We start from the raw sequence: 26,345 nt of genomic DNA, 5'->3' as shown, positions 1-26,345 counted from the left end.
TTCGCATGTACGCGGAGGGAAGCGGCCTATGCAGGTCTAGCCAACTCTCTCTCAGAGGCAGACAAGTTCAACCGCCTCCTCGCTGAGTTCCCTGACCTCACCCAGCCTACCTTCTCTGCACCCACCGCTAAGCATGGGGTGGAGCATCACATTGCTACGAAGGGGCCCCCGGTCTACGCCAGAGCCAGGCGTCTCGACCCCGCCAAACTCGCCATTGCCAAGTCTGAGTTCGAGCACCTGGAACGCATGGGGATCATCCGCCGCTCTGACAGCCCGTGGGCGTCCCCACTCCACATCGTCGCTAAGCCTGATGGAGGTTGGCGCCCATGCGGGGACTACCGCCGACTAAATGACGCCACCACGCCCGACCGCTATCCTGTCCCGCATATCCAGGACTTTTCTGCAAACCTGTCTGGCAAATGCGTCTTCTCAAAAGTCGACCTGGTCCGTGGTTATCATCAAGTTCCCGTGCACCCCTCAGACATCCCCAAGACAGCGGTGACTACCCCATTCGGCCTATTTGAATTCCTACGAATGCCATTTGGACTCAAAAACGCGGCCCAGTCCTTTCAGCGGCTGATGGATTCAGTGCTCCGTGGCCTTCCTTTCATCTTCGTCTATTTGGACGACATACTCATCGCCAGCGCCTCCGAGGAAGAACACCTGTCCCATCTTCATGCCCTCTTCACACGCCTCAGCCAGCATGGGCTGATCGTCAACCCGGCGAAGTGCCGGTTCGGGCTGACAGCCATTGATTTCCTCGGGCACCGCATCACTGGGGACGGGGCAGTCCCCCTGCCCTCAAAGGTGGAAGCGGTGGCGGCCTTTCCACGCCCCCAAACAGCTCGTGCGCTCAAGGAGTTCATCGGGATGGTGACATTCTACCACCGCTTCATTCCCCGAGCCGCCTTTATCATCCGGCCACTGTACGAGGCGCTGAAAGGCATGTCCCCCAACCAGGCGGTCGACTGGACAGCAGAGCGGGACCGTGCGTTCACCGAGACTAAAGCTGCGCTCTCCCAGGCTACCCTGCTAGCGCATCCTTCACCTACAGCGCCTATTTCCATAACCACGGATGCATCGGACTATGCTGTTGGTGCGGTTCACGAACAGTGGGTGGGGGGGGCTTGGCAGCCTTTGGCCTTTTTCAGTCGCCAGCTTACACCCCGAGAGCGCAAGTATAGTACTTTTGACAGGGAACTCCTCGGTCTCTGGCTCGCCGTCCGGCATTTCCGTTTCCTGCTAGAGGGCCGCGAGTTTACTGCGTACGTGGACCACAAGCCCCTCACGTTTGCCATGTCCAAGACGGCCGAGCCATGGTCCGCTCGCCAGCAGCGACAACTCTCCTACATTTCGGAATTCACTACCGACATCCAGCACGTCGCTGGTAAGTCTAACCAGGTAGCTGACTGCCTGCCTAGGGCAGTGATTGGAGCGGTCCACCTAGGCCTTGACTATGCACAGATGGCTGCTGACCAGGCCACGGACCCGAGCATCCTCCGGCCCCCGGCCTCCGACACGGGGCTCCGCCTGCAGGACGTTCCTTTCAGCGACACAGGTGTCACCCTCCTGTGTGACATCTCCACAGGACAGCCCAGGCCCATCGTCCCGCACAGCTGGAGACGCCCCGTATTTGAAGCTGTGCACGGCCTCTCTCATCCAGGCGGTAAGCCATCCGTGCGCCTGACCTCTGCTAAGTTTGTGTGGGAGGGACTTAAGAGAGACGTGAAAGCGTGGGCCGACTCGTGTGTTGCCTGTCAGCGGGCTAAGATACACCGCCACATTAAGGCGCCCCTGGAACGCTTCGCAGTGCCGGAGAGACGATTTGACCATGTCCACGTCGACCTGGTTGGTCCCCTACCCCCCTCCCATGGGTTCACCTACCTCTTCACTGTGGTGGACAGGACTACGCGCTGGCCTGAAGCTGTTCCCCTGGCATCCACGACGTCTGCTGATGTGGCCCGGGCTTTTATTGGGTCGTGGGTCTCACGTTTCGGTACGCCTTCCGACCTTTCATCTGACCGCGGGCCACAGTTTACCTCAGAGCTATGGAATGCTGTGGGTGAGGCTCTGGGCGTCAAGCTTCATCGCACTACCGCCTACCACCCTCAGGCGAACGGCCTATGTGAGCGCTTCCACCGGTCCATGAAGGCTGCGCTTCGGGCTACTCTCAAGGACTGCAACTGGGTCGACAAGCTCCCATGGGTCATGCTGGGCCTGCGGACCGCCCCGAAGGAAGACCTACAAGCCTCCTCTGCGGAGCTGGTGTACGGCACGCCGCTGCGAGTCCCAGGCGATTTCATGCCCAATGCAACGCGTCCCTGGTCAGCTGTGGACCAACGAGCCTCCTTGCTGGACGGGGTCAGAGCTTTCACACCCGTCCCTACCGCCCAACACGGCGCTCCGGTGTCCCAGGTGCCCCCAGGTCTGCAGTCAGCGGACTACGTGTTCATCCGTCACGACGCACACCGCCCCCCTCTGCAACCCCCTTATGACGGCCCCTTCCGCGTCCTGGAACGGGGAACTAAGCACCTGGTGGTGGATTTTGGGGGCACGGCCGAGCATGTTTCAGTGGACCGAGTTAAACCCGCACACCTGGACTTGACGCAGCCGTTGGTGTTAGCCCAACCTCCTCGTCGCGGTCGTCCCCCGGCTCCGCCTCCTCCCCCCGTGGAGGCCCGAGCTGCCTCTTCTGCTCCTCAGGCCGACCTCCACAGGCCCGCGTCAATGCCTACCAGAGACACTCCGGCCCCTGTTATCCGGAGCCGCCGCGGACGGCCTGTCGTCCCCCCGCGCCTGCCTGACTTCGATTACTAGGGCGAATTCTGGGGGGGCTCATGTGGTGGACACGTATTGGGGACAGAATTCAACCCAGGAACTAAGGGTTAAGTCATGGTTGCCCTGGCAGGTTAACGCAGGGTTAAGTTATGGTTGTCCAGCCAGTTTTCTGATTATTCTTGCCACCTCCGCTCAGTCGAGCTGTGGTTTGGTTGTCTCTCTGATTTACCGTGGATTAAAGAAAGTTGCCTACACGGCTAAAGTGTGAACCTACGGTCTTCTCCGTTCCTTCGGCTCTACACTATGACATTTATAGAAATAGGATTATTTTACTCAAATGTGACCGAGACCTTTATCTACCTAAACTATAAAGGGTAACAGGACTTTTTTCTCTAATTACATCTGTTTCACAAGTGTAATTTATTGTATTTTAATAAGAGATCTCGCTCCCGTTTGCATTGTTAAAAGTTACTGCATAAAAATTCTGTTTTGTTACATATATCTGAAAGTTACTGAATACATATTCTGTTTTGTTACATATATCTGAAAGTTACTGCATAAGAATTCTGTTTTGTTAACTATATCTAAGTTACAACTGAAAGCTCTTATTTTTGCCCCAAAGAGTGAATAAATGCTATAATGCAATTTAAAATGCAGTTTCTACTGTTTCTATCAAATTGCAACCCCCCTCCCCCAAGATCAGGTGGAGGGGTCCTCAGGGTAGATCAAAAATACGCAGCGGGTCCAGGACCCCAAAAAGGTTGAGAACCACTGGTCTAAAACACAGCTGCGGTTTGTTTCCCCACATTATCAGAACCGTTACGAGAGGTGGGTGAGCGTTACTGAGCACAATTTAACTTGCGTAGATGGTTAGCATAGATATTAAACACGGATGAGTGCGTATTCAGAAGTGATTAGAGTACAACTAAAGGCTTTTATGAGGACTACGAGCTCGTGTTTTCAACAGCTGTCGTCACTAAAGTCACCAATTAACTAGTCTCACGATACCAGACAATCGGAGATCTCCGCCTACCAATCTCCAGTTCTGGTAGCGTTTAGAGACTGACTTGTGAGTCTACCAATTAACATGGTCACTCAAACCTGCTCTCAGGGTCGCGGGGATGCTGAAGCCTAAACCAGCAGTCGGATGGATGGACTTCTTAAACCGAGACACAGAGTTAGCGATTGTCTTTCTTTCTCTAAATACCTGTAGCGAATTCGGGGGGCAGTCCGGGAACCGCCACAGCCGGGACGCGAACCCGTGTCTCCCATTCCGCAAGCAACAACGTTAACCAGTCGACTAAAGGGTCCGACCCGTTAACCAAGGGCCAGCGTGTCTACTGATTAGTAGACATGCTGGGCGCTGGCTGGCGGGTTTGACCCTTTAGTCTAGCGGTTAGCGATGTCTCCTGCGGTGCGGGCGATACAGGTTCGCTTCCCGGCCGCGGCAGTTCCTGTGGTTGCGTTGTCCCCCCGAATTGGCTACAATTCCTTACATTCTGTTTATTCAACATGGCATAACATAGAAAATGATTTTGTTTATTCAACGTGGCATAACTTGAACACGATTGCTCCAACCACAGCGCCTCCAGTCAGGGCCGTAACTGCCGTTTTTGCAGGGTATGCAGCCGCATAGTCCCGCGATGATTTAGGGTTCGCCCTGCACGGCTGAATAAGGCCACGGCAGGCAGCGCGGCTGCACTGGGCCCCGGACCCCCACCCACGGAGGCGAATAGGTCTGTGGAGCGAGCGATATATACCCGCAAAAAGGCATTCTCCGTATGGTTTTTACATAAAGTAGTCTGTAGCAATCTATAAACTATTGTAACGTGCATGGATAAGAAGACACGCTGGCCGCTGGCTGGCGGATCTGATCCTTTAGTCGAGCGGTTAGCGATGTCTCCTGCGGTGCGGACGGTACGGATTCGCTTCCCGGCCGCGGCAGTTCCTGTGGTTGCGTTGTCCCCCGAATTCGCTACACTATGAAACACGATAAATAAACTATTCAATTAAATGAATGAGTGCTTCTTATTTCGGTATATTTGCCATAATTTTACACATAATATGCAATGATTGCTGGGTAATACTGCATGCATGTTGTTGTCCAATGTCAAGTCTCAGTTCGATCATGTGACGAGATAGCGGCTACTAGACAGCACCATCGCAGACCTGCAGGCCTTCCGAGACCGGTTTGAGGATGCCAAACAGACCGCGCAGGCTCTCGCAAAGAAATGGGGGGGCAAAACCTTCGAGGATACTGGACGGAGGACAGTGAAAGGGCATTTTGATGAACAACTGCATGGCTGCAAGCTTCGGGGAAGGCTGGACAGTTGCGCTGCTTTCCTAACACTTCCGGTGACTGTTGCAACTGCAGAGCGATCATTTTCAAAACGGAAGCTCATCAGGTCGCATGCGAGGAGCGCAGTGGGGCAGGCCCGTTGGTCTGGACTCGCGGCCCTCGCAGCTGAGAATGCTCGTGCCCGCCAGCTGGATCTTAATGGTTTAATTGACGACTTCGCACAGCGAAACGCCAGGAGAGTGCGGCTATGATGTAAGTACAACTTACTTATTATTTATTTGAATTGTCACTGTGCGGTGCTTATATACGTGTTGGTGCGCCGTCACCATAATGTTTATGTAGGCCTATGTGTTGGTGCGCCGTCACCATAATGTTTATGTAGGCCTATGTGTTGGTGCGCCGTCACCATAGTGTTTATGTAGGCCTATGTGTTGGTGCGCCGTCACCATAATGTTTATGTAGACCTATGTGTTGGTGCGCCGTCACCATAATGTTTATGTAGGCCTATGTGTTGGTGCGCCGTCACCATAGTGTTTATGTAGGCCTATGTGTTGGTGCGCCGTCACCATAGTGTTTATGTAGGCCTATGTGTTGGTGCGCCGTCACCATAATGTTTATGTAGGCCTATGTGTTGGTGCGCCGTCACCATAATGTTTGTGTAGGACTATGTGTTGGTGTGATGTCACCATTATGTTTTCATCTGTGTTTAGAGGTATGCGTTATGGTGATCCGACCTATTACTATAGGGCCCGCTTTGACCATCTTGCATTAGGGCCCGGTGCTGATTCGTTACGCCCCTGCCCCCAGCTGCATATCTCTGTGGATGCCTGGCCACCGCTTTATTACCGCACAGCGCTTAAACCGCATATGTACAATTAGTCTACAACTAAGCATAGTGTCGACTAGAGGTTTTGATAGTCGACTAGTTGACTATTCGGTGACACCCCTTTGTGTGTGTGTGTGTGTGTGTGTGTGTGTGTGTCAGAGATAGTGACAGAAAGAGCGCTTAACATCCCAGCAAACAGAAAAAACCACAAAAAAAAAACCCAGATGCACTGTTCCCTGCCAGTTTTTTAGAAGGCTGATGCCTCTTATCTTTGCACCTAGAAAAACACCTGTATCTAGCCTTAATCATTACCAACCTACTGCTTTGACCTCTGTTATTCTGAAGTATCTGGAAAGATTGGTTATATCATATATAACAGTCCTGTCACCTTTGACCATTACAATTTACCTACTGTTCCAACAGATTTGTAGATGACATTATCTCAATCGCTCTGCATACGGCTCGTCAGAATGTTGTTTATTGATTACAGATCTGCTCTTAATACAATTGTACCACATAAACTGGTGTTGAAACTCAGAGGTCTGGGTCTGGGCAACTCTATCTGTAATTGGCTAATTGATTTCCTGACAGGCAGACCCCAGACTGTGAGAATAGGTAAAACATACTCGTCTACATTAGTTCTTAGGACCGGGGCACCTCAGGGCTGCTGTCTCAGTCCCCTATTGTACAATCTGTTTACACATGACTGTGTTACCAAATATGACAACAACGGCATCATTACATTTGCAGATGATGCCACAGTGGTTGTACTAACAGGCAGTAGTGAAGAGAGGACCTATAGGAGGGAAGTGGAAGATTTAACCATATGGTGCCGTGAGAACAACATCTTTTTCAATGTCAGTAAGACAAAAGAAATCATTGTTGACTTAAGAAAGATCAGGGGAAATGCTATTGCTATTTCTATCAGTGGGTCATTGAAATTGTGGACAGTTTTAGATTTCTCGATTTACACATCGCAGACACTTTCCCATGGTCTCTCGATACCAGTTGTATCTTGAAAAAGGCGCATTAGAGACTGTATTTTCTGAGACCTCTCAAGAGTTTTGGTACTTATACCAAAAGTCTTATGAACTTTCATCATAGTGCGATGGAGAGTGTCTTGACAGGCTGTATCACTGTGTGGTTTGGCTGCTCAGGACTGCAAACTGCTTCAAAGGACTGTAAAGACAGCAGCTAAACTCACTGGTAGGGAACTACCACAACTTCGTTGTATGTACATCACTCGCTGCAAAAGGAAAGCTCATCATTAAGGACACCAGCCACCCCACTCATGTTCTGTTCTCACTCTTTCCATCTAAATAAACACTACCGGAGCATCAAATCCCACACCACCCATCTCAGTAATAGTTTCCACCAGCAGTCAGGTTGTTGAACAGCTGATGCACCCATATGCACCTTACATTGTTGCACTATCGTGCACTTTTCTATACTGCGTATATAATGTATGAATTCATGTGTCCATAGTCTCACAGTCTATGTAGGTGTGTAGTGTTGTTAGTTGGAGTTTTATTTTGGGATGGTGTGTCCTTATGTCCTTTGCCCTTGTGTCCTTTGTGGTAAGGCAGAGCGAGCCAGAGCACAATAATTTCATTGTATTCCAATACACTTGATGATTAACTTGAACTTGAACCATAGCACGATATTCCCTGGATTTGCTTCAATTTGAATTTTAAAATATGATGAACGAATTAGTCCCTATGTCTCTTTCTGTTACTCTCTCACTTTCTCTTGCTCTGTCTCGCTTTCCAGAGTACAAGGCTTTCTTAGGGACAGTTATAGTGTAGCTGATCTTGAATACAGACATACTTTACAAAAGAGAGACTCTTTCTGCCCAGACTATACACCGAACCGCAGCTGCATTTCTCTTTATAATCCTAGAGGTTTGTAAAATGACAGATAACATCTGACGGAGCATGAGCTATTTTATTGGCAAAAATGGCAACTTGGAAATCTGCTCAAAAAAATGAAATGGTATTTTAGAGGTTTGTACTTTTAAGCTTTCAGAATGGTTGTGGGTGATGTTAATAACACAAATCTAAATATAAACCCTGCTTGACTGTATATTCTGTGGCTTTTGAAGGCAAAGTAACCAGATGGTAAGTAGTGACCAGTTACCAGTATAATCAGATTAAACATTTAAATAGTCTTGCCAATGCTGCTTAAAATTTGAATCAGATAATCAAATCATGTTGTATTTGACTTAAGGTTGAAAGTAGACTTCTACATCTGCAGTCCTCATATGCACTGCTTAATATCCAGGCTTCTATGCAGCTAAAACAAATATTTCAGAAAATTCAAAAATAAACTCCTCAAGATGTCAAGTAAAATATCTAAAATGAGCTTTTCCCTGGACATACTATGATTTATGTTTAATCCCATGCCTCGATCTCTCGTTCCAAATTATGTATTTACAGAGATGTGTAGAGGAGAATGAATTACTCAAGACAGTGGTGGACATGGTGTTAACCCTAACATCTCCACATTATTTTAATTCCAACACGATGAAGAAGAGCGGTTCACTTGGGCTCTCTGCTCGGGTGACTGATTAGAGGAAACCTCTAGTAATGTTTAGTTGAATCAGTTTCTCCTCGCATGTTTTCTATGGGATCATTATTTCGCTGCTATTTCCACAACAGTATGCGACATAACTAGGGCAAACACAATAGGTCATAAAAAATGGATGGCATGTTCTAACTCGGGCAGCAAAAGCAGCCTGATAATTTTTTTTTTCTCATTGACTCAATTGTGCACAGGCTTTGCAACAAAGTATAACGTCACATGGGAGATGAAAAGGGCGCACTTCGAGGAGTGTGTAAATACAACAAACTTGATGCCCAAAAATATCTCCTTTGAACGAGATCACATTATGTTACTACACATTAAGTTAACCTATGGATCACACATTGCATTTGATCCTTAGAGACCAAATAACATGTCTTACAAAACAAAGACAAGACAACGTTTGTGTACTGACAGCAGAGCGAACCTTAACGTGTACAACAAAAGACTTTAAACCTAAAATGTATTTTTATGTCAGCATGCCGGTGCTGGCAGCTTTACAACAATGGAGTCAAGAGAAGAAAAAAAAGACGAATGTCGCTGCAGAAATGATCAAATAAAGTTTCCACGAGGGAGACTCACCCCTACTCCGTCCTCCTGTCTGTACTGTTTCCAGGTCCGGCCTGTGTCACTATAGAGCAGCAGATAGCTAGTGACCCAGTCGGAGCTGTCGTAGCGCCCCTGTGTGGCCACAGCCATCACCTCCATCCTGTCCCTGAGGTCCAGCTGAAGCCAGGGCTCTCTGTCTGTGACCAGGGGAGACCAGCCACCGGCTCCTTGGGAGAGTGCAGAGAGACAGAGCAGGAAAGGAATCAATTTTAGCATCGTGTTACTGAATCACGGGTTGTTAAAGGTACTATCTATAAAGTTTTGACTTTAGCATAGCGGAAAAAAACAACAACATCATGTGTCGAGAGGTGGTGGAAAGAGTTGTCAGTCTACCGACAGTTTTGTCGGGTGCTGAGATTTATGGCCTTGAAAACGTGGCTTCCAGCCCTGAATATTCATTTTGGTAAACAAACCAATAGAGGGCATCTCGCCCTTTAGAATGTAATGTCCCATCGCGATAACTATGTGTCTTCCCACATTCATCCCGCCCTGCATTTCAGCTTTCCAATATGGAGATGCTAATTTTGTAACACAACTCTACAGAAAAAAACCCCTACATGATAAATGCACCAAAAGCAGAATGAATATACTAGGTATCGTTTTTGAGTGGTGGGGGGGGCGGTGAAAACTTTGCTGCTCTAAAGGCATAAATGATGCTGAGCTGACCATGCTACTTTTGGACAGGTATGCAGCATTGTCATTAGAAATATAGCCATGTGTGAGATAGGTTATAAATACTGAACAATGATTTTTCAGCTTGATTTCTTCTTCACTTCAGATATCTGCAGAATTTCTGTGTGGTAGCTTGTGACATTGTCAGATGTTCGCTCCATTAGTTGTGCTGTCATTTGTGACATGATGCTAAACATGCATGGGGGGAGTGGGGTTGTGACAGTCGTTTGTGTAAGAGGAGACTAAATTGACTGACATTGCAATTCCTACAGGTCACCAATAGTGGGCGGAAGCGGAAAAATAGTGATGGAGATTATTAACGGTATAATTGGAGATTATACCTTTAATGATCCTTTTAATTAAAGGTGTAATTGGAGATTATATCTTTAATGCTCAATGGTGCTATCGCTCTACCAGCAGGTGCAATTCATAGAAACTGGTGAGTTCCTGAACAGACGTTTGTATAGTGACAATTGCTTTCCTGTACCAGTGCTTCAGTACAGAAAGTTTTTTTTTAAAGGTTGGGCAAAATGTCTCAACATCCTTTGGTAAAAGTATGAAAACTTGACTCGTACTTCCAAAGCATATATGTGTTTGAAAAGCAACTCACTACTGCAAAAGAAACCGTTTACCTTTGAAAGGAAGGGGCACATACAACACTGCAGAGCCTAATGTAAACATGCTAGGCGACAGTGCCGTGTACAATTAGGTGGAGACCCCACACACTACTCAACTATCAACCTGAAGAAAGGGGTCAGCTCTGGCAGAGAGGTTCATTACTCAACGGCTGTGGGCTGCGAAACAACACCATGGGAGCAGATGAGCGTGGAATATCAAACCAGAGTCTCCTTCATGGAGGAAGCATCGTTTACGGAGCACCCCAGAGAGTTGGGTTATACTGTTTGTTACAGACTCTGGCACACATACAGTAGCAGAGTCTGTGTGTGTGTGTGTGTGTGTGTGTGTGTGTGTGTGTGTGTGTGTGTGTGTGTGTGTGTGTGTGTGTGTGTGTGTGTGTGTGTGTGTGTGTTTGTTTGTTTGTTTGTCTCAGTTTAAAAATAACCTGAGGTCATACCGGACCATTTTCTCATCCTCCTCCAGTTAAAGGAATATTTTCTATACAGGTCACATTATGTGACGTCCATTATGGTGTCTGTCTGTTTACAACAACAACAATAATAAACTAATAATAATAATAATAATAATAATAAACAACTTTATTTATATAGCACTTTTCTAAACAAGGTTACAAAATGCTCCACAGAACAGGATAAAATTGTTAAAAATGACACACACAAAAAACTGTAAGAGAATAAAATAAAAAAGCACAAATAAAAGCAGTAGATAAGGGCAAAAGGGAAGAAAGAAATTTGTTAATCAAAACAGTTACAAAAATAAGAGTAACAAAAAATAAAAACAGTATAAATAAATAAAAACAAATATCAAACATTTGTAAAAAAACTCATAAAAAGAAAGGTTGTAAGACGAGATTGGAAATAAGCTAGAGATTTGATTTGTCTTAGTTGAGAATAGGAAGAGAGTTCCATAGTGTGAGGGCTTTAACAGCAAAAGCCTGATCACCCTTTGTGACAAACCGAGACCTAGGAACAACCAGCAGGGCTCCATCTGTGGATCTTAATGGTCGAGAGGGCATATACTAGGTCAATAAATTGGAAATATAAGTAGGAACAAGAGAGTTTTAGGCCTTAAAAGTGAGTAATATATTTTTAAAATCAATCCGAATTATAACAGAGAGCCAGTGTAGGAGGCAAGCACAGGAGTGATATGATCATGCCTCTTTGTCCTAGTAATGAGTTGAGCAGTGACATTTTGTACCAACTGCAGATGGTGGAGGGAGCCCTTGCTGATACCCAAGTAAAGTGCATTGCAGTAATCAAGCTGAGAATAGCTAAAAGCATGTACAACTTTTTGCAGACCAGCAATTGATACAAATGACCTAATTTTTAGAGATTACCTTGAGCTGGAGAAAGTATGACTGAACAACATGTTTGATTTGATTATCAAAACTGAAGTTAGCATCAAATATTATGCCTATATTCCTATCAGCCTGCTTAAGACTACCTGACAGACCACCAAGATTAGTACCAAAAGGGCTAGTGGAAATTGGGGGACTGAACAGAATGACCTCAGACTTATCAGGTTTTAATGTCAGAGAGGCAAGTTTTGAGATTTGCTAGAGTGATAGGATCTGTGGGTCTTAGTTGCATGTATAACTGAGTGTCATCAGCATAAAAATGGTAAAACACATCATGGTTTTGAATGACCTGGCCAAAGGGCAACATATATATATATACACACACACACGCACACACACACACACATATATACACACATACACACACATACATATATATATATATAAGAAGGGAGCCAAGAACTGAGCCTTGAGGAACACCACAACTCAGCTGAGCCATCAAGGAAGTAGAGTTTCCCAGAACAACAGAAAAAGTTCTGCTGGAGAGATAAGAGTGTAAAAATTAAGAGCCAAGCCCTTGATGCCTATTCAAGTCTCATCCCAGTCTCTAGGTGATGTAAGAGGAGGATACTGTGATCAACTGTGTCAAAGGCAGCACAAGTCTAAAAGAACTAAAATTGAGCAGTCATCTCTCTCTGCAGTTAGCAGTAAGCCATTTGTAACTTTTTTTGTTGGAATTTCCCCCCCCTCTTTTTCTCCCCAATTGTACTAGGCCAATTACCCTATTTTCCGAGCTGTCTTGGTCTTTGCTCCACCCCCTCTGCCGATCTGTGGATGGCTGCAGACTTCCACGTGTCCTCTGATACATGTGGAGTCGCCAGCAGCTTCTTTTCACCTGACAGTGAGGAGTTTCATCAGGGGGGCATAGCATGTGGGAGGATCATACTATTCCCCTCAGTTCCCCCTCCCCCCGTACAGGCACCCTGATAGACCAGTGGAGGCGCTAGTGCAGCGACCAGGACACAGACCCACATCCGGCTTCCCAACCGCAAACGTGGCCAATTGTGTCTGTAGGGACGCTCGTCCAAGCCGGAGGTAACACAGGGATTCAAACCGGCGATCCCTATGTTGGTAGGCAACATAATAGATTGCTATGCTACCCGGATGCCCTGGTCATTAGTAACTTTAGGTAGAGCTGTCTCCGTACTATGAAGTACTCTAAAACCAAACTGGAAACTGTTAAAAAAACTATTAGTGTTCATTAAAGGAATCAATTGAGATGAAATTACTCTCACCAGAACCTTAGATAAAAAAGACAATTTGGAGATTGGTTTGTAGTCACTTATGGACAGGGGATCTAAATTAGGTTTCTTCAGCAATGAGTTAATAATGGCATGCTCAAAACTGTCTGGAAAAGAAGCAGAGGCCAGAGAATTATTAAGAATTTTATCTATCTATCTATCTATCTATCTATCTATCTATCTATCTATCTATCTATCTATCTATCTATCTATCTATCTATCTATTTAGCTAGCTAGCTAGCTAGCTAGCTATCTTTATTTCTTTCAGACTGCCTAGCTATCTATCTATCTATCTGCCATGCTACAAAGGTCAGACCTGTATTATCTCGCCACTGGTCTGTCAGTAAGTTAAGACAGTCTGCCTCTCTGCCTTTGAAATAAAATATCATTGTAAATGAGAACCCTGCTAATGTTTTCACACCACTTCCTATCTTCTTGGCAAAAATTCTTGTCTGAGAATACACAAAGATAAACAAAATGCAAAAAAAACAAAAAACAAAAAATATTACAAGGTTCCACATTCATCTCCGGTTTGCAGATTCCCATCCAATAAGTAGTTTGAAGTTTAACCAACCAGTCTAACCAGTCTTTTGGCTGTTCCTGCTATCAATTCATAGCATAGTGGGCAAGAGACAGAGGATGATTTGGAGACTGACATAACTGACATAATGTAACAGTGATAGTAACAATTTAGAAGTTACACAGCAAGTACTGTACTCTGAGCAATGTGTTTAAAGGAAAGGATGTTACTGAGCATATGAAGGATGGATTGGGGTGTGCAGCTCTTACCGTCTCGTCTGTTAAGCTTGGCATTGTAAGGAGCATTGCTGAATGAGGACTGTGAGGAGCTCTGGAAGGAGGCTTGGGGTAACATGGACACTAGAGGACCATTACAGTTATCTGTAAGTGGAAAAATAAAGTAGTCAGAGCCGTGCTATGATGAGAAGAGAAAACACAGTCTAAACCAGGAAACTTTTTTATGAAAATAAACTGAATGCAAGCCATGAAGAGAAATAATCTATATGAAACTAATTTTCTAATTTCTGACATTTTTCTCGTCACATAGGAATATTTTGCTGTAGCTGCATTCTCAGGTTTCACCAAGTAGTATTTTACTAATCTGAAGGATTAATGTTAAACTCTATACTGGGTACTACCGGTCAGAAGTTTGTTATTGCTGGGGGAAAAAAATATATAAAACAGACACATCAATACTTCAAGGCTCTGGTTCGCTGGTTCTCGCCTGCAAATTGTGCAGTCCACACAGTGGCACTTTAAAGTGTGAAAATAACAGGTCTGCCTCACTTATCCACGTCACAAATCTCTCCAACAACCCATTAACACAAGCAGTGAACCTTAAGAAAGGACAGTAGAACCTAAAGTTTCTGTTTGACGGCGGGTGTGAGCGTGTGTTTCCGTTTAATCCAACAGTGTGAGATTAGAGCACTTCCAACACGCAGGAGGAGATTAAGAGGCCAGTGATCTGTCTGTCTATCTCATCTTCCACTGATCCAGTTCCACCGGGCACAATAAGAGCAGTGGGTTGGGGTTGAGCCTCCCCTCACTTCTAATGCAATTCTCCTCCACCGGATCAAATGAGCCGAGATCGGCATTAAAAGTGTGGCTGCTTTAAGGCTTGTATCCGAGGACATAATGAAAACTGGCACCGGCTTGATTACAATTATCCCTGTACTCTCTCCATCAGCATGCAATTCATTCCTCTCAGTGCAAGAGGCATTTTATTTTGGATGCCATCCACTTCAAGTCAGTTATTCTGAGCACATCTGCAGATGCAGTGCAGTTGGTCATTCATCTGCTAGACAACAGCAAGTTAGAATTGACAGTTTAAGCCTGTTTACTGTACTGTGCATGGGTCTTTCTGGGCGTCCCACCGAATTTCATCCGACCCGATTTGAGTGTTCTCAGATCATTTGCCAGGAGATTTTTCAAATGCTGATTTAAAGTGTGACTAAAGTGGATCAACTTGTTTTTTTCCCCCCCTGATGCCCAAATTATGGCTGAGCCGTGTTGTAGTTGCAGATGTTCATCAGGAAAAGGCATTAATTGGCAAGGCATCTTAAAAATTCTTCAACCGATATCAAGTGACACTCTTGATCTTTCGATTTGGTGAAGTCCTGCTCAGCCTTTTTATTCTGAAAGGACAGCTGTCACTCTTCAAAACATTCTTTCTTTCCCTCCCATCTCTTTCTGCACCTATGTGATCACATTCAGGATGCATTCCCTGGACAGAGATTTTACACCCCCTTCAGTATGAGCCCAAGTTGAGCAATGTGGCTGTTCCTAAAGCAGCCACACCCACAGCACCCCTATAAATGATAGAAGTCTGGTCATCGTCTTTCACCTCTGTAAAAAAAAAAAAAGTCTGGTCAATCCCGTCTCTATTCCATCAGCGGTTTATGGCAATACATACAGTAAATGAGACCTTGATAGCCTTGAAAGGGAAAACAAACCAATAAAGTTTTTATGACACGAGACATGTTCTTAAACTGACACGAGTGCCATAACTCTCAGGCTGGGTGAGTGCGGAAGACAATTTCTTCGATTGCAAAATGTGCATCCCATAAACAGTGCTGTTGTTTACAACCTTCATCTCTGGACTTAGTGACGTGCCAAATGCCGGGCTGTCAATCAGGGAGACTTATGGAGGAAGAATGATTTGCCTGCAAAGCTGCGTTGTTCTGCTCGGTGCCTCCTTGGGCTGTAGGATAATTGAAAATCCTCTAAAGCTATGAATGCCATCTTTGCTCCCCTACAGTTTCTATACCATGTCCTGGGGCTTAAAACTCACATGCAATTCACACGTAATGATGTAAAAACACATATACTATGCACACAATTATGATTGTCAAAACTTACCTAACGTGTGTGTGTGTGTGTGTGTGTGTGTGTGAAATATATATATATATATGTATGTATGATATGTATGTATGTATGTATGTATATGCATATGTATATACACACATACAATATCATATATATATATATATATATATATATATTTCACACACACATATATGTATGTATGTATGTATGTATGTATGTATGTATGTATGTATGTATGTATGTATGTATGTATGTATGTATGTATATATATATATACCAGAATCACAATCAGAAATTCTGATATATTTGTATATTATGTTTATATTTATGTAAATATGTAATATACATATATGTAGATTTGTAGAAATAATAGGCAAAAACTTTTGAATGTACAATGCATATGTAGAAATAAAGAACCTGAATGATGAGAACAAAACATCAGCAAATTATAAATTGTTATTTCTCCAGTAACATGAGTGTCTATTGGATGCTGGTTAAGTCTTACACAAAGAACGATTTAGATGCTTCCTATGGGTGCATAACTAAGATCCCTATATATTACTTGTGTTTAATGTCATGCCCTCATCAGCACACATTACTGAAATGAAAGTGAAATTGAGATCCAAAGAAGCTGTGTTGAAATAAGATTAAATGAGGACACAAGATGAAATGGCCCATTACATGAATTAACAAAAAGGGTGAAATGCATTAGCCATTGAAATTAAGGCTTTCTGAATTTTTTCTTTTATTAAACGAGCATTTCTCTCTCTCTCTTTTTTGGTGATTCGACTGTACACCAAATTTTAATTGCTGTCTTTTGTGAGCAAAATATTCAAGAGCACATGCTAAGGGGATTTTTTTTTCCTGGGCGTGCTGTAGTGGGTCTGCAGCATGGGTGAATGCACCGGAGTCATCTTGACACCGCCGGGCTGATATTGCACTACTAGAGGTTATCAGTGATTGTGTTCGGGATAAAAAGATAATAGCCGCCTCTGCCACCGCCGCCGCTCCCTGCTAAATTCTCAAGGAGTGTGATGATTCACAGATGCATGGTGAGATGGATGACAGCAAACACATTAAGCTTCACAATGCTAGCGCGGATTCCCCTCATTGGCCTAGAAAATGTACATCAGTTAAATAACAAGCTCCGTGAGGAACATGCTCATCATTTAACATGACGTCCATAACCTGCCTCATGTGAAGCAACTTCAAATGTAAGGAAACAGCATCTTCTAAAAAAATAAAAATAAAAAAATGTGTTTTACCCGCAATTAATAAAAAAAGACTTCGCATACCTCCTGGCAATTAGAAGTGAAATCACTTATTTTTTTTCCTTTGCGTTTTCTTATAGCTGATCTCGGTTCCCGGCCGTACATTAGTGTCTCATTGTTCTACCATGGCTTCTCATGATTTCCAGCCACAGCTTTCCAGCGTGATACCCTGCTCATTACCGAGCCCACCTTAATCTGCACACGCAAAACAAACACCGCTCCACAAAGAAATCAGGCTCAATTATTCCAACAAACTGCCTTTTGGACCACATGTGGGCAGGGTATTTTTAGTTCTTGTTGCAAGGCACCAGTGCACCTGAAGATGACTAAGCAGCCAATGTTTGAGACGGAGAGCTGTTTGCTAAGTCTAAATCAAATAAACATGGCTGAGTAGATATGTGGATGAAGGCTTGGTTTCATCTCTGATATCAAGTCTCGGGAAACGTGGCAGCGGGGGAAATAGCAAATGCAGCGGAGTTTCTATGGACTGAAAACTCGCCACGGATTTTTCGCTCTCAGTCATTCTTGAATCAACCACTCAATCCGGCCCTATCCTCCGGTCTGTAGGATAGCTGAGGGAATCACAGAGATTTCAATAATATGCCTGAGATTACAATCATGCATTAAACTTAGATTATTGTTCAGTTAATCATGCATTAAACCTCGCCTAGCGTTAACTGTGATTTTGGTGTCATCATGTGGGGTGCGGGGAGGTGTGTCGAAGGTGTCTGGCTGGCAGAGCTGGCGTTGGATCGGCCAGGGGAGCTTGGTCTGCTGCATCCCGTGGGCGCAGGGACCACGGCCCTGCCTGGAGCTGCGCCCGAGGAGGAAACACTAGGGTGGTCTGACAGGACACGGAAGTGGGGCAAGCTAAGCTAACTGCTAGCCCATGCAGACCGGCAGTTCCGACAGTCATCCTGGCGTTCGTGCTCTTGGACAGTGACATTTCTTCTTTTTTTTCCCCAATATGTTGGATATATGTGTTTTTGTAGTGTTGTTGTTTTTTTGTTGTAGTTTGGACATATATGTGTTCTTGTAGTTTGGATATGTGTTTTTGTCCTTGTGTTGCACCGCTGTGGGCTGGGGGGAAATTATATTTTGTTTCGTTTCATGTACGCAAGCGCATGAAAGGAAATGACAAATAAATATTCCTGACTCCTGATTAAATTTGTGATATACCTTTAAAACCCCACCACAGCTGAATTGGGGGTCTACTGAAGGGTGGAAAGGTTAGAGTGGCCCAGGGCTGTCAATAATATCAAAGGATGTAGCGATGCCATTCAGAAACGGAGCAATTCCAGACATCCGGGAGGAATTGACAGGGCCACATGCGATACCTAGCATGGATTAATACGCTTTCTGAGACCCAGCGATCTGTGTTCAGCAATACCTCGAGTGGAGCTAAGGTATCGGCTGACAATTAGCCCTAGACATAGGCTGAATTTGAAGAGGAGGTCAATACAAGTGATTGAGAAACACGGCCCGGTGACTGCAGCACTTCATTTCCAACAAGAACCTCAATAGCGTCAACTGGAAATCAGTTCCTTGAGACTCGAGGACTTACATAAGCGGAGTGGAGGGGGCCTGGTGTAGAGACACGCAGACCATGGAATGTATTTTGGATTTCCGAACTTTGCATCTGCAGAGTGCTGAATATTCAACCTTCGGTCATGCATTAATAAAAGATTATTTGAGTTCACTGTCAATTCAATGAGGAGGTCATCAACTGAAAAGTATGTGATGTGACTCGTTGTAAGGACACAGCCCCACTAGTGGACCCCTAATGACCCAACACTGTGTGTCCCTATGCAAAGAAACCAGGCGTTGGAAGTTGATTAGCTTATGCTGGAGTATCAGCCTGGAGGCCAGAGGAGACCGTTGGTGGAGAATAACGGATTAACTCCAATATCCCAATAGCCCCAGACAGTGCTTCGGCTATAGCAGCCCCACCCGCTGACTATAGAAATTATCCTCATATATAGGCTGTAGATACTGACAATGTTGTTGTCAGTGTGTGGACTTTTTTCTAGTCAAGCTAATCAGGTTATAATTATTGCCGCACATTGAATAAGGGCCTGTCACGGGATACTGGCAGATTAATTGACAAGGCAAAAGCAACATCATATTAAATATTATGCAAATATGGATTGCTGGCTCCTTATGGATGACCACAATCAATAGCTGATTCCAGATAATACGATTATTCAAATCTCTGCTGCTCTGCCTTTCAATATGAGTCATGGAAACGTGTGAGGGAAAAAAAAAGCACACTGTATAGTTAATGTTAATCCTTGAAATGATGTTTTGTAGGATGTGAAATTCTGCAGAGCAAAATCGTTTACAATCAGTCGTTGCCTTCCAAGTTTATATCAGCATTAGTTTTTGTGAGTTTGAGATTTAATAAATAAGAAGAGTTGCTGTTTTGTTCAGAATGTGTTTTCTATTATTTATTGCCATGGCTAGAGTTTGCTGCATATTGCACTTGTCATTTTGGCACTGTCAATAGAGAGTGGGTGTTTGTAATCATTTAAAACCCTTTGCCAGTAACACCAAAAATAAATCGAAGATGAAACTTACGGACTATACTGCTATTTGAAGCATATTCATTCCAGTTTATAGATCCGGACAGGGTACAGCATTAGTGTGCGAGCAATGCAATTGGAAAAGGGAAGGCCTCCACTGGCGCCACATTCATCAAAATAGATTTTCTACCCTCCCAAGATGCCACATAGAAATTATTGCTCTAAATAGCCTTATATCATGTATCCACTGCATTTTCTTCTTTTCGGGTTTTTTTTTTTTTTTTTTTGCTTTTTAATTATTTACTCATTTCAGCCAAATTGTCTGGAAAAAATGTGCTGAGGAGTATATTATATTCAAGAAATTTAACTGAGAAACCCACATGAAACAAACTTGGCATTGGCGTGTGTGTGTGTGTGCGCGCGCATATAGTATAGCACAAACAGTCAAGATATCAAACGCTGAATCGAAAACTTAAAAATGCGGTGTGACAGACAAATGGGTGAGGAAGTGTCCTGTCATCAGTGACGACCATGTATCACGTCCAAAGCAAGCAGCCTGCTAATAAACGGGAAAAGCCTGCGATAGCTTGTCACCAAGGTCGGATTGAAGTAAATTTTTTTGACCCGGATAAACGACTTCCTTAAGTATTTTCACTTTGTGTCCCTGTAGAAAAGAAAGCTACTTTATTTCGTCATTGTATTCTCACGATGAGTTTGTCTTCTGCGTTTAACCCATCCTATTGTATAGGAGCGGTGGGCAGCTGCAGCACCCGGGGACCGACTCCATTTCCTCTTTCCACTGCCTTGCTCAGGGGGCACAGACAGGAGTATCAACACTAACACGCGTGTCTTTCTGATGGTGGGAGGAAACCAGAACACCTGGGGGAAACCCACGCAGATGCGGGGAGAACATGCAAACTCCACACAGAAAGGCCCTGGGACGGCCTAGGGTTCGAACCCAGGACCTTCTTGCCATGAGGTAACAGTGCTAACCACTGGGGCCACCGTGCTCCCCTGTAGTGTAAAGGTAAGACAGCTATCATCCATAGAGCCTAGTAAGACCGCATTAGATATGTTTATCCCAGTAACAAACGTCAAGCTGCCATGCAAGTTCCTCTACCCTCGCGTGTTCTTCGCTCACTTCTCCGGTTGTTCACTGACAAATCCGTGCTATCAGTTTACTTCCAACGAGCCTGCTCCAGCACAACACCCAAAATAACTGGTTACCAGCAACGGCTTGTCAGATCAAATAACTGTGATGCAGGAGCGGCACCTTGGCACCCCCGCCGCTCCTCTCTCATCCCGGAGAGGAGTTATGGACTCTCAGAAGCCAAAGACGAGCAGATGAGCAACACATACCAGGCAAGGAACAAAACAGATAAGATGAATAATGAAATTAATAAATAAGGAACAGTGATGAACCACTGACTTCCTTCAGGAACTGGCTGATATCTGTATAAATGAGGGGCGGTGAAAAAGAAAGCGGTAAAAAAAGGAGAAAATCAATTCCAATCAACATGAGCGTTTTGGTCCAGATGTCCTTCTAGGATATCGGCTCCTTGGCCAGAAGGACTATATCACTTTTACAAAGTCAACCGAGAGTGCCTTCCCCACAGATGTGTTTATTCTGGGGGGTGGGGGGGATTAACTGAGAGTAAACTAAATAAATATGCTTAAAATGCTACGTGGCATTTTTAATTTTCAATTAGCGTTATTGAAATTCAAGATGTAGAATAAATGTGTGTTCTTTTACTTCCTCGTGCCGCACAAAGTGACTAATCCAGCACCAGCAAAGCACTGTTGGTGCTGTAGTGGCCGTTGTGAAGCGCTAATCCAATAAATCATTTTATGCTGCATAACGCTACTACAAAACGCCTTTGCCATTATTCTGACGGATGCAAATATTATTCAGCTTACATCCTATAAACATATACAGCAACTTTTTTTTCCTCCTTTCTCATGACAGCTCAGCCTTTCATCATGCAGCAGGCCCACATCTGGCAGGGTTCAGATCTGCAGTTAATGCTCTGCCTGTGTGAACGTCTCAAAATCTTGACATCAAATACCCCCCCACCCCCACCCCCCCACTCCCTCTCCCCAGCTTTTGTCTTTGTGGTGAAGTGCTCTGTGTGTTTAAACCTGGGAGGTAATGTGCCATCACACGGCACTGCAGTGCTGTGCTTCATTTATCTCGTGATAAATTCATCAGGCCCACATGAATATGTGCAACAGTAGGACTTCGGCGCAAAGCTACTTTGCATAAATTAACGGACGAATCGTGAGCGCTGCCGTCACACCTGTGTGTCGACAAAAAAGAGAGGGGAAAAAAAACAAACCCCAAAACAGCACATTGTCATTATCCGGTGTGTTGCTGGATGGCAGTGCTGCTCCAACTTGTGCTGAAATGCCTTCAGCTGGTGGGGTGAATAATCGACTTGCCGCTCGCTGAGCTAATGTGCACCATGAAATTTCAGGTAAAACAAAAAACAAAAAAACGAAAAACAACAACAACAATGTATGTGCAGCCCACGTGAGAGAGTAAAAGATGGATAGTAGGTGCAGCGAGCTCCATCAGCTGTGAGGCAATCAGAGAAAGTGGAGCAATATTCCTCCCACAGAACCCTGGCTGAGGACTCTCGTACCCGACAGCACCCCGGTAATGAAAGCCTCCACCGCTTCCAGCCAAAGGCGAGTTAAAAACAAACAAAAAGAAAAACGTCACCTCGTCTCTAAGCAAGAAACATTCCCTTAAAAGCAACCTCACTTTAGCCTCGATACAAAGAGGACAAAGAAATAGATATATTATACAGCTGGCCCAAACCCAAGCAGCCTCAACAGCTCAGGGGAAGCTGCTGATTACACGGCCCATCATTTGAAATTAATCCATTAATAACGATCAATTGAAAATGGAGCACGTCAGTATACAGCATCAGCGGAGGCCCACCGAGCTGGACGTGCCGGACGTCCTCCTTCACAGAAAGAGCAGGGGACTATCTCTTGTCATGTCTTTGGGAGAAGAGAGAGAGAGAGAGAGAGAGAGAGAGAGAGAGACGTGCGCGAGGACATGCCCAGTTGAGAGGATGTGGCTGCCATTATCTCCGTTACCTGACACAGGGACACGGGGCCACGCGGACCAGCCATAATAGATCCCCACTCTCCTTCTGTTTCTCAGTGCTGAATATGAGAGCCATCATTTGCTTGTCCTCCAGGAGCATCTTGCCATTTCATCTCAGCACAGCCTGTCAATTCTGATCACTGGATACATCTGAGAACCACGGGGATGTCATAAATGAGTAATGCGGCTGTCGGTTTAGTTCAATTCATCTGCTTACATCACCGCCATAAACTGCTTATACCCCAACACACCCCGGTGTCATGGTGCTCCCCCGGGTGCGGGGTTAGATCAACTGATGTGCTCCCACTGGCGTTCCCACCATGTGTGTTATAATTCAATAATTTAAAACCAATCTAATGAAGAAGAGAAGAAAAAAGATCCCCGTGTCATATCGAAGAAGATGCACATGGTGCCACAAGCAGGGCCTAACAGCGGAGGTGACGAGTCAAGGGTCACCGCACCGTCCAGTAGTGCTGCAGAGTCCAGCTGTTCTGGCCGAGTGACGCGTCACAGCGTAGGGCGTCACATCCGGGCGCTGGTGTCGATTGCGCCGTGTTTGTTTTTATTTGTTTGGGGTTTTTTTTCAGCCCCTTTACGTAAATACAGCGTCGTCCGTTCGAAACTACAGCGTGAGCGATTTTGAAGACGTGCAACCTTTCCATTGTTCACCCCCAGCAGAGCAAACGCGACCTCTGGCGACGGGGAAACACGCCGCCGCCGCCGCCTCCGCCGCCGCCGCTCCTGCACGCTGTCCGGAAACCAGGGTCCCCAGTCCGCTTCACCCAAAGTCATGCGGAGCTGGCGCAGCGCCACGGCGGTGCCCAACTTTCCCCCCAGGAGCAAATCCAGACGCACCAGTCAACACGTCCATCGGGGGGGGGGGGGGCGCTTATTCACCGACGGCACGAAAACAACCGGGGGGGGGGGCATCAATGGTAGACCTTGCCCAAAATGGACTCGCTCTACCTGGAGGAGGAGGAGGGGGGGTGGGTGGCTTAGCAAATTTCTGCCGCTTGCTTTTGAATTTCACTTAATGTCGCCTGACACCTGCCCGACGACGGTCGAGTTTGCTTTACGAATTTATTTTCTAGCGGACACCTCTCGCCCACCACGTACGTAGGGGGACGAGGGGGAGGCAGCGCACGTATGAAGAGGTAGCAGCCGAGCGAGACGAGCCCGTTAACTTCTCTCCCACTTCTACACTAACACACACACACACACACACACACACACACACACACACACACACACACACACACACACACACACACACACACACACACACAGGATCCGCCCTCGGCGTCTCACGTTTTACCAACGGGGATCCCGAAAAGTCATGACGCCTCTATCAGGAGAGACGGGGCAAAGGTGCGTCCGGGGTAAAAGAAAAGAGAAAAGAAAACAGGAAAAAAATGAAACTAAAAAGAAGAAGAAGAGAAAATCCCCGGATTCGAACTGACGCACGGCGATGAGCAGAACGCGGCAACACGCGGCGGAGCAGCGGGCAAGTTGGCGGCTCTGCCACGCGCTTACTTACAGTGGCCGGCGGCGGACGCCGCGCCGAGGACAGCCCAGACGCACAGAGCGTTACAGCCGAGCCGGAGCATCTTCCTTAAATCCATCTCCGCCGTCACGGTATTCCCGGTTCCCGCCGTCACGGTATTCCCGGTTCCCCGCCGGTCGCCAGGGGACGAAACGCGAGTATGTCTCGAGGAAGGAGGGCTGAGAGCAGCGTGGAGGGAGCCCGGCACCCCGCGAGCACCGAGCAGTGAACCGCTCCCGCCTCGACACTCTGACTGAGACGCATCCCAAATACTCTATCTGCCTGCCCCTCTCCACCCCCCTCTCTCTCTCTCCCCCTCTCTCTCTCTCTCTCTCTCATTCTCACACACACACGCGCGCGCGCACGCGGCTGGTTTTCTTTCCTCGCCACCGGTGGCAGGCGGGGGCTCCTCAGCACACTGTGAATCTTTTCAGTACCAATGTGGAGGACAGCTCCCATGTCCCTGTTAGCTGTCCAGACTCATCCTTTCTCTGTCTGTTTGTCTGTTGGCTGTCTGTCTATCTATCTGTCTGTCTATCTATCTGTCTGTCTGTCTATTTGTCTGTCTGTCTATCTATCTGTATGTCTGTTTGTTGTCTGTCTGTCTATCTATCTGTATGTCTGTTATCTGTGTATCTAACTGTCTGTCTATCTATCTGTATGCCTTTCTGTCTGTTGTCTGTCTGTCTGTCTGTCTGTCTGTCTGTCTGTCTGTCTGTCTGTCTTTTTGTCTGTCTGTTTGTTGTCTGTCTGTCTGTGTTTCTATTGTCTATTTGTCTGTATGTCTGTTGTCTGTCTATATATCTGTATGTCTGTCTCTTGTCTGTCTATATATCTGTCTGTCTGTTGTCTGACTATTTGTCTGTCTGTCTATCTGTCTATCTATCTGTCTGTCTCTCTCTTGTCTGTCTATCTATCTGTCTGTCTGTCTGTCTATCTGTCTGTCTGTCTGTCTGTCTGTCTGTCTGTCTGTCTGTCTGTCTGTCTATCTAGCTGTATGCCTATCTGTCTGTCTATCGTTTGTCTGTCTGTCATCTGTCTATTGTTCTGTCTGTCTGTCTATCTGGCTGTCTGTCTTTTTCAGTTCTTTTGCACATCTAGTCCAAATTTCCCCCTCTCAAAAATGTCGCACGTTTGCAAAATAAATACGACATCCTTCATGTTTCGCCCGTTAGGATTCCCAAAAAAACCCAAAAAACCAAAAAAGGTAGTCCGTCATAAATTTTGGAGATTTTCTGCATTACTTGTCGGACCACGGTGATGGAGCGAAGAAAAAAAAATAGAAAAAGTAAAGCCCCCCCCCCATTTGGGCAACTGGACACTGAAATACATATTGGTATATCATATGAAACCTCGCTGGACATTTGCTAGGCATTGACGGGCTTTGCTGAGAAAGCCATAGACATGAGGTGTACTGGCCTTACCCTTTCGACATCCGAGATGTAACCGGCCAACATTGTACAGCTCCACGCTGAAAGTGGATATTCTCATTTTAGTGTCTGTGTACATTGGCAGTTGACCAGGTACATCACCTCAACTAATTCATGGAGTGTGTGAGTGGGGGTGGGGGGTGAGGGGGTAACTTTATAAATTGCACATCTTATAGATTTCTCTTATAGAACCCTGTGGTGTAATTATTTAAATGATTTATGTTAATCAATGCCATATAATGGGCCTACTCTGCTGCTGTAGCGTTATTGTCACCATGTTTGAACAGTGGGAAAAGGCTGAAGCTAATATGAAAAAGCTAACACAGCAATGATTGGATTTCAAATCTCCCCGCAGCCCACGGATAATACAGTCCAATGTATTGTATGAGCTATCATATTGATCTGAAGATCACAGCAAATACAAGTCAGCGGGTATTTAAAGAGGGCTACTAGTTCAAATCACACAGTAAGTTTACAGAACACCAACCCTTCAAATATATGCAATATAAGATTATTTATGAGATGAAAAAAAAACACGCAATTAGTCATAAGATTAAAGAAAGGGGGGGGGGAGCTCTGCAGTTCCCATGAAAGAAAATGTGGTAATGTGGTAAACTGT

General features: G+C 45.5%; 1 protein-coding gene across 1 annotated transcript in view; it reads right to left on the bottom strand.

Moving 5' to 3' along the window:
- cntnap5a (contactin associated protein family member 5a) overlaps positions 1 to 13,896 on the bottom strand; it is a 94,767-nt gene extending 80,871 nt beyond the window's left edge. Inside the window, exons 1-2 of the mRNA XM_056288836.1 lie at positions 13,791 to 13,896; positions 9,066 to 9,259 (exon numbers count right to left, since the gene is read on the bottom strand). Of these exons, the coding sequence (XP_056144811.1) occupies positions 9,066 to 9,259; positions 13,791 to 13,875 (279 nt within the window). The 5' untranslated portion in view covers positions 13,876 to 13,896. The remainder of the gene's footprint in view (positions 1 to 9,065; positions 9,260 to 13,790) is intronic.
- Positions 13,897 to 26,345: the final 12,449 nt, after the last annotated feature.

This window comes from Lampris incognitus, chromosome 11 (genome assembly GCF_029633865.1).
Source record: "Lampris incognitus isolate fLamInc1 chromosome 11, fLamInc1.hap2, whole genome shotgun sequence".
Classification (NCBI taxonomy): Eukaryota; Metazoa; Chordata; class Actinopteri; order Lampriformes; family Lampridae; genus Lampris; species Lampris incognitus.
The sequence above is the reverse complement of the archived record's forward strand: the minus strand, read 5'-3'. Positions and strand labels throughout refer to the sequence as shown.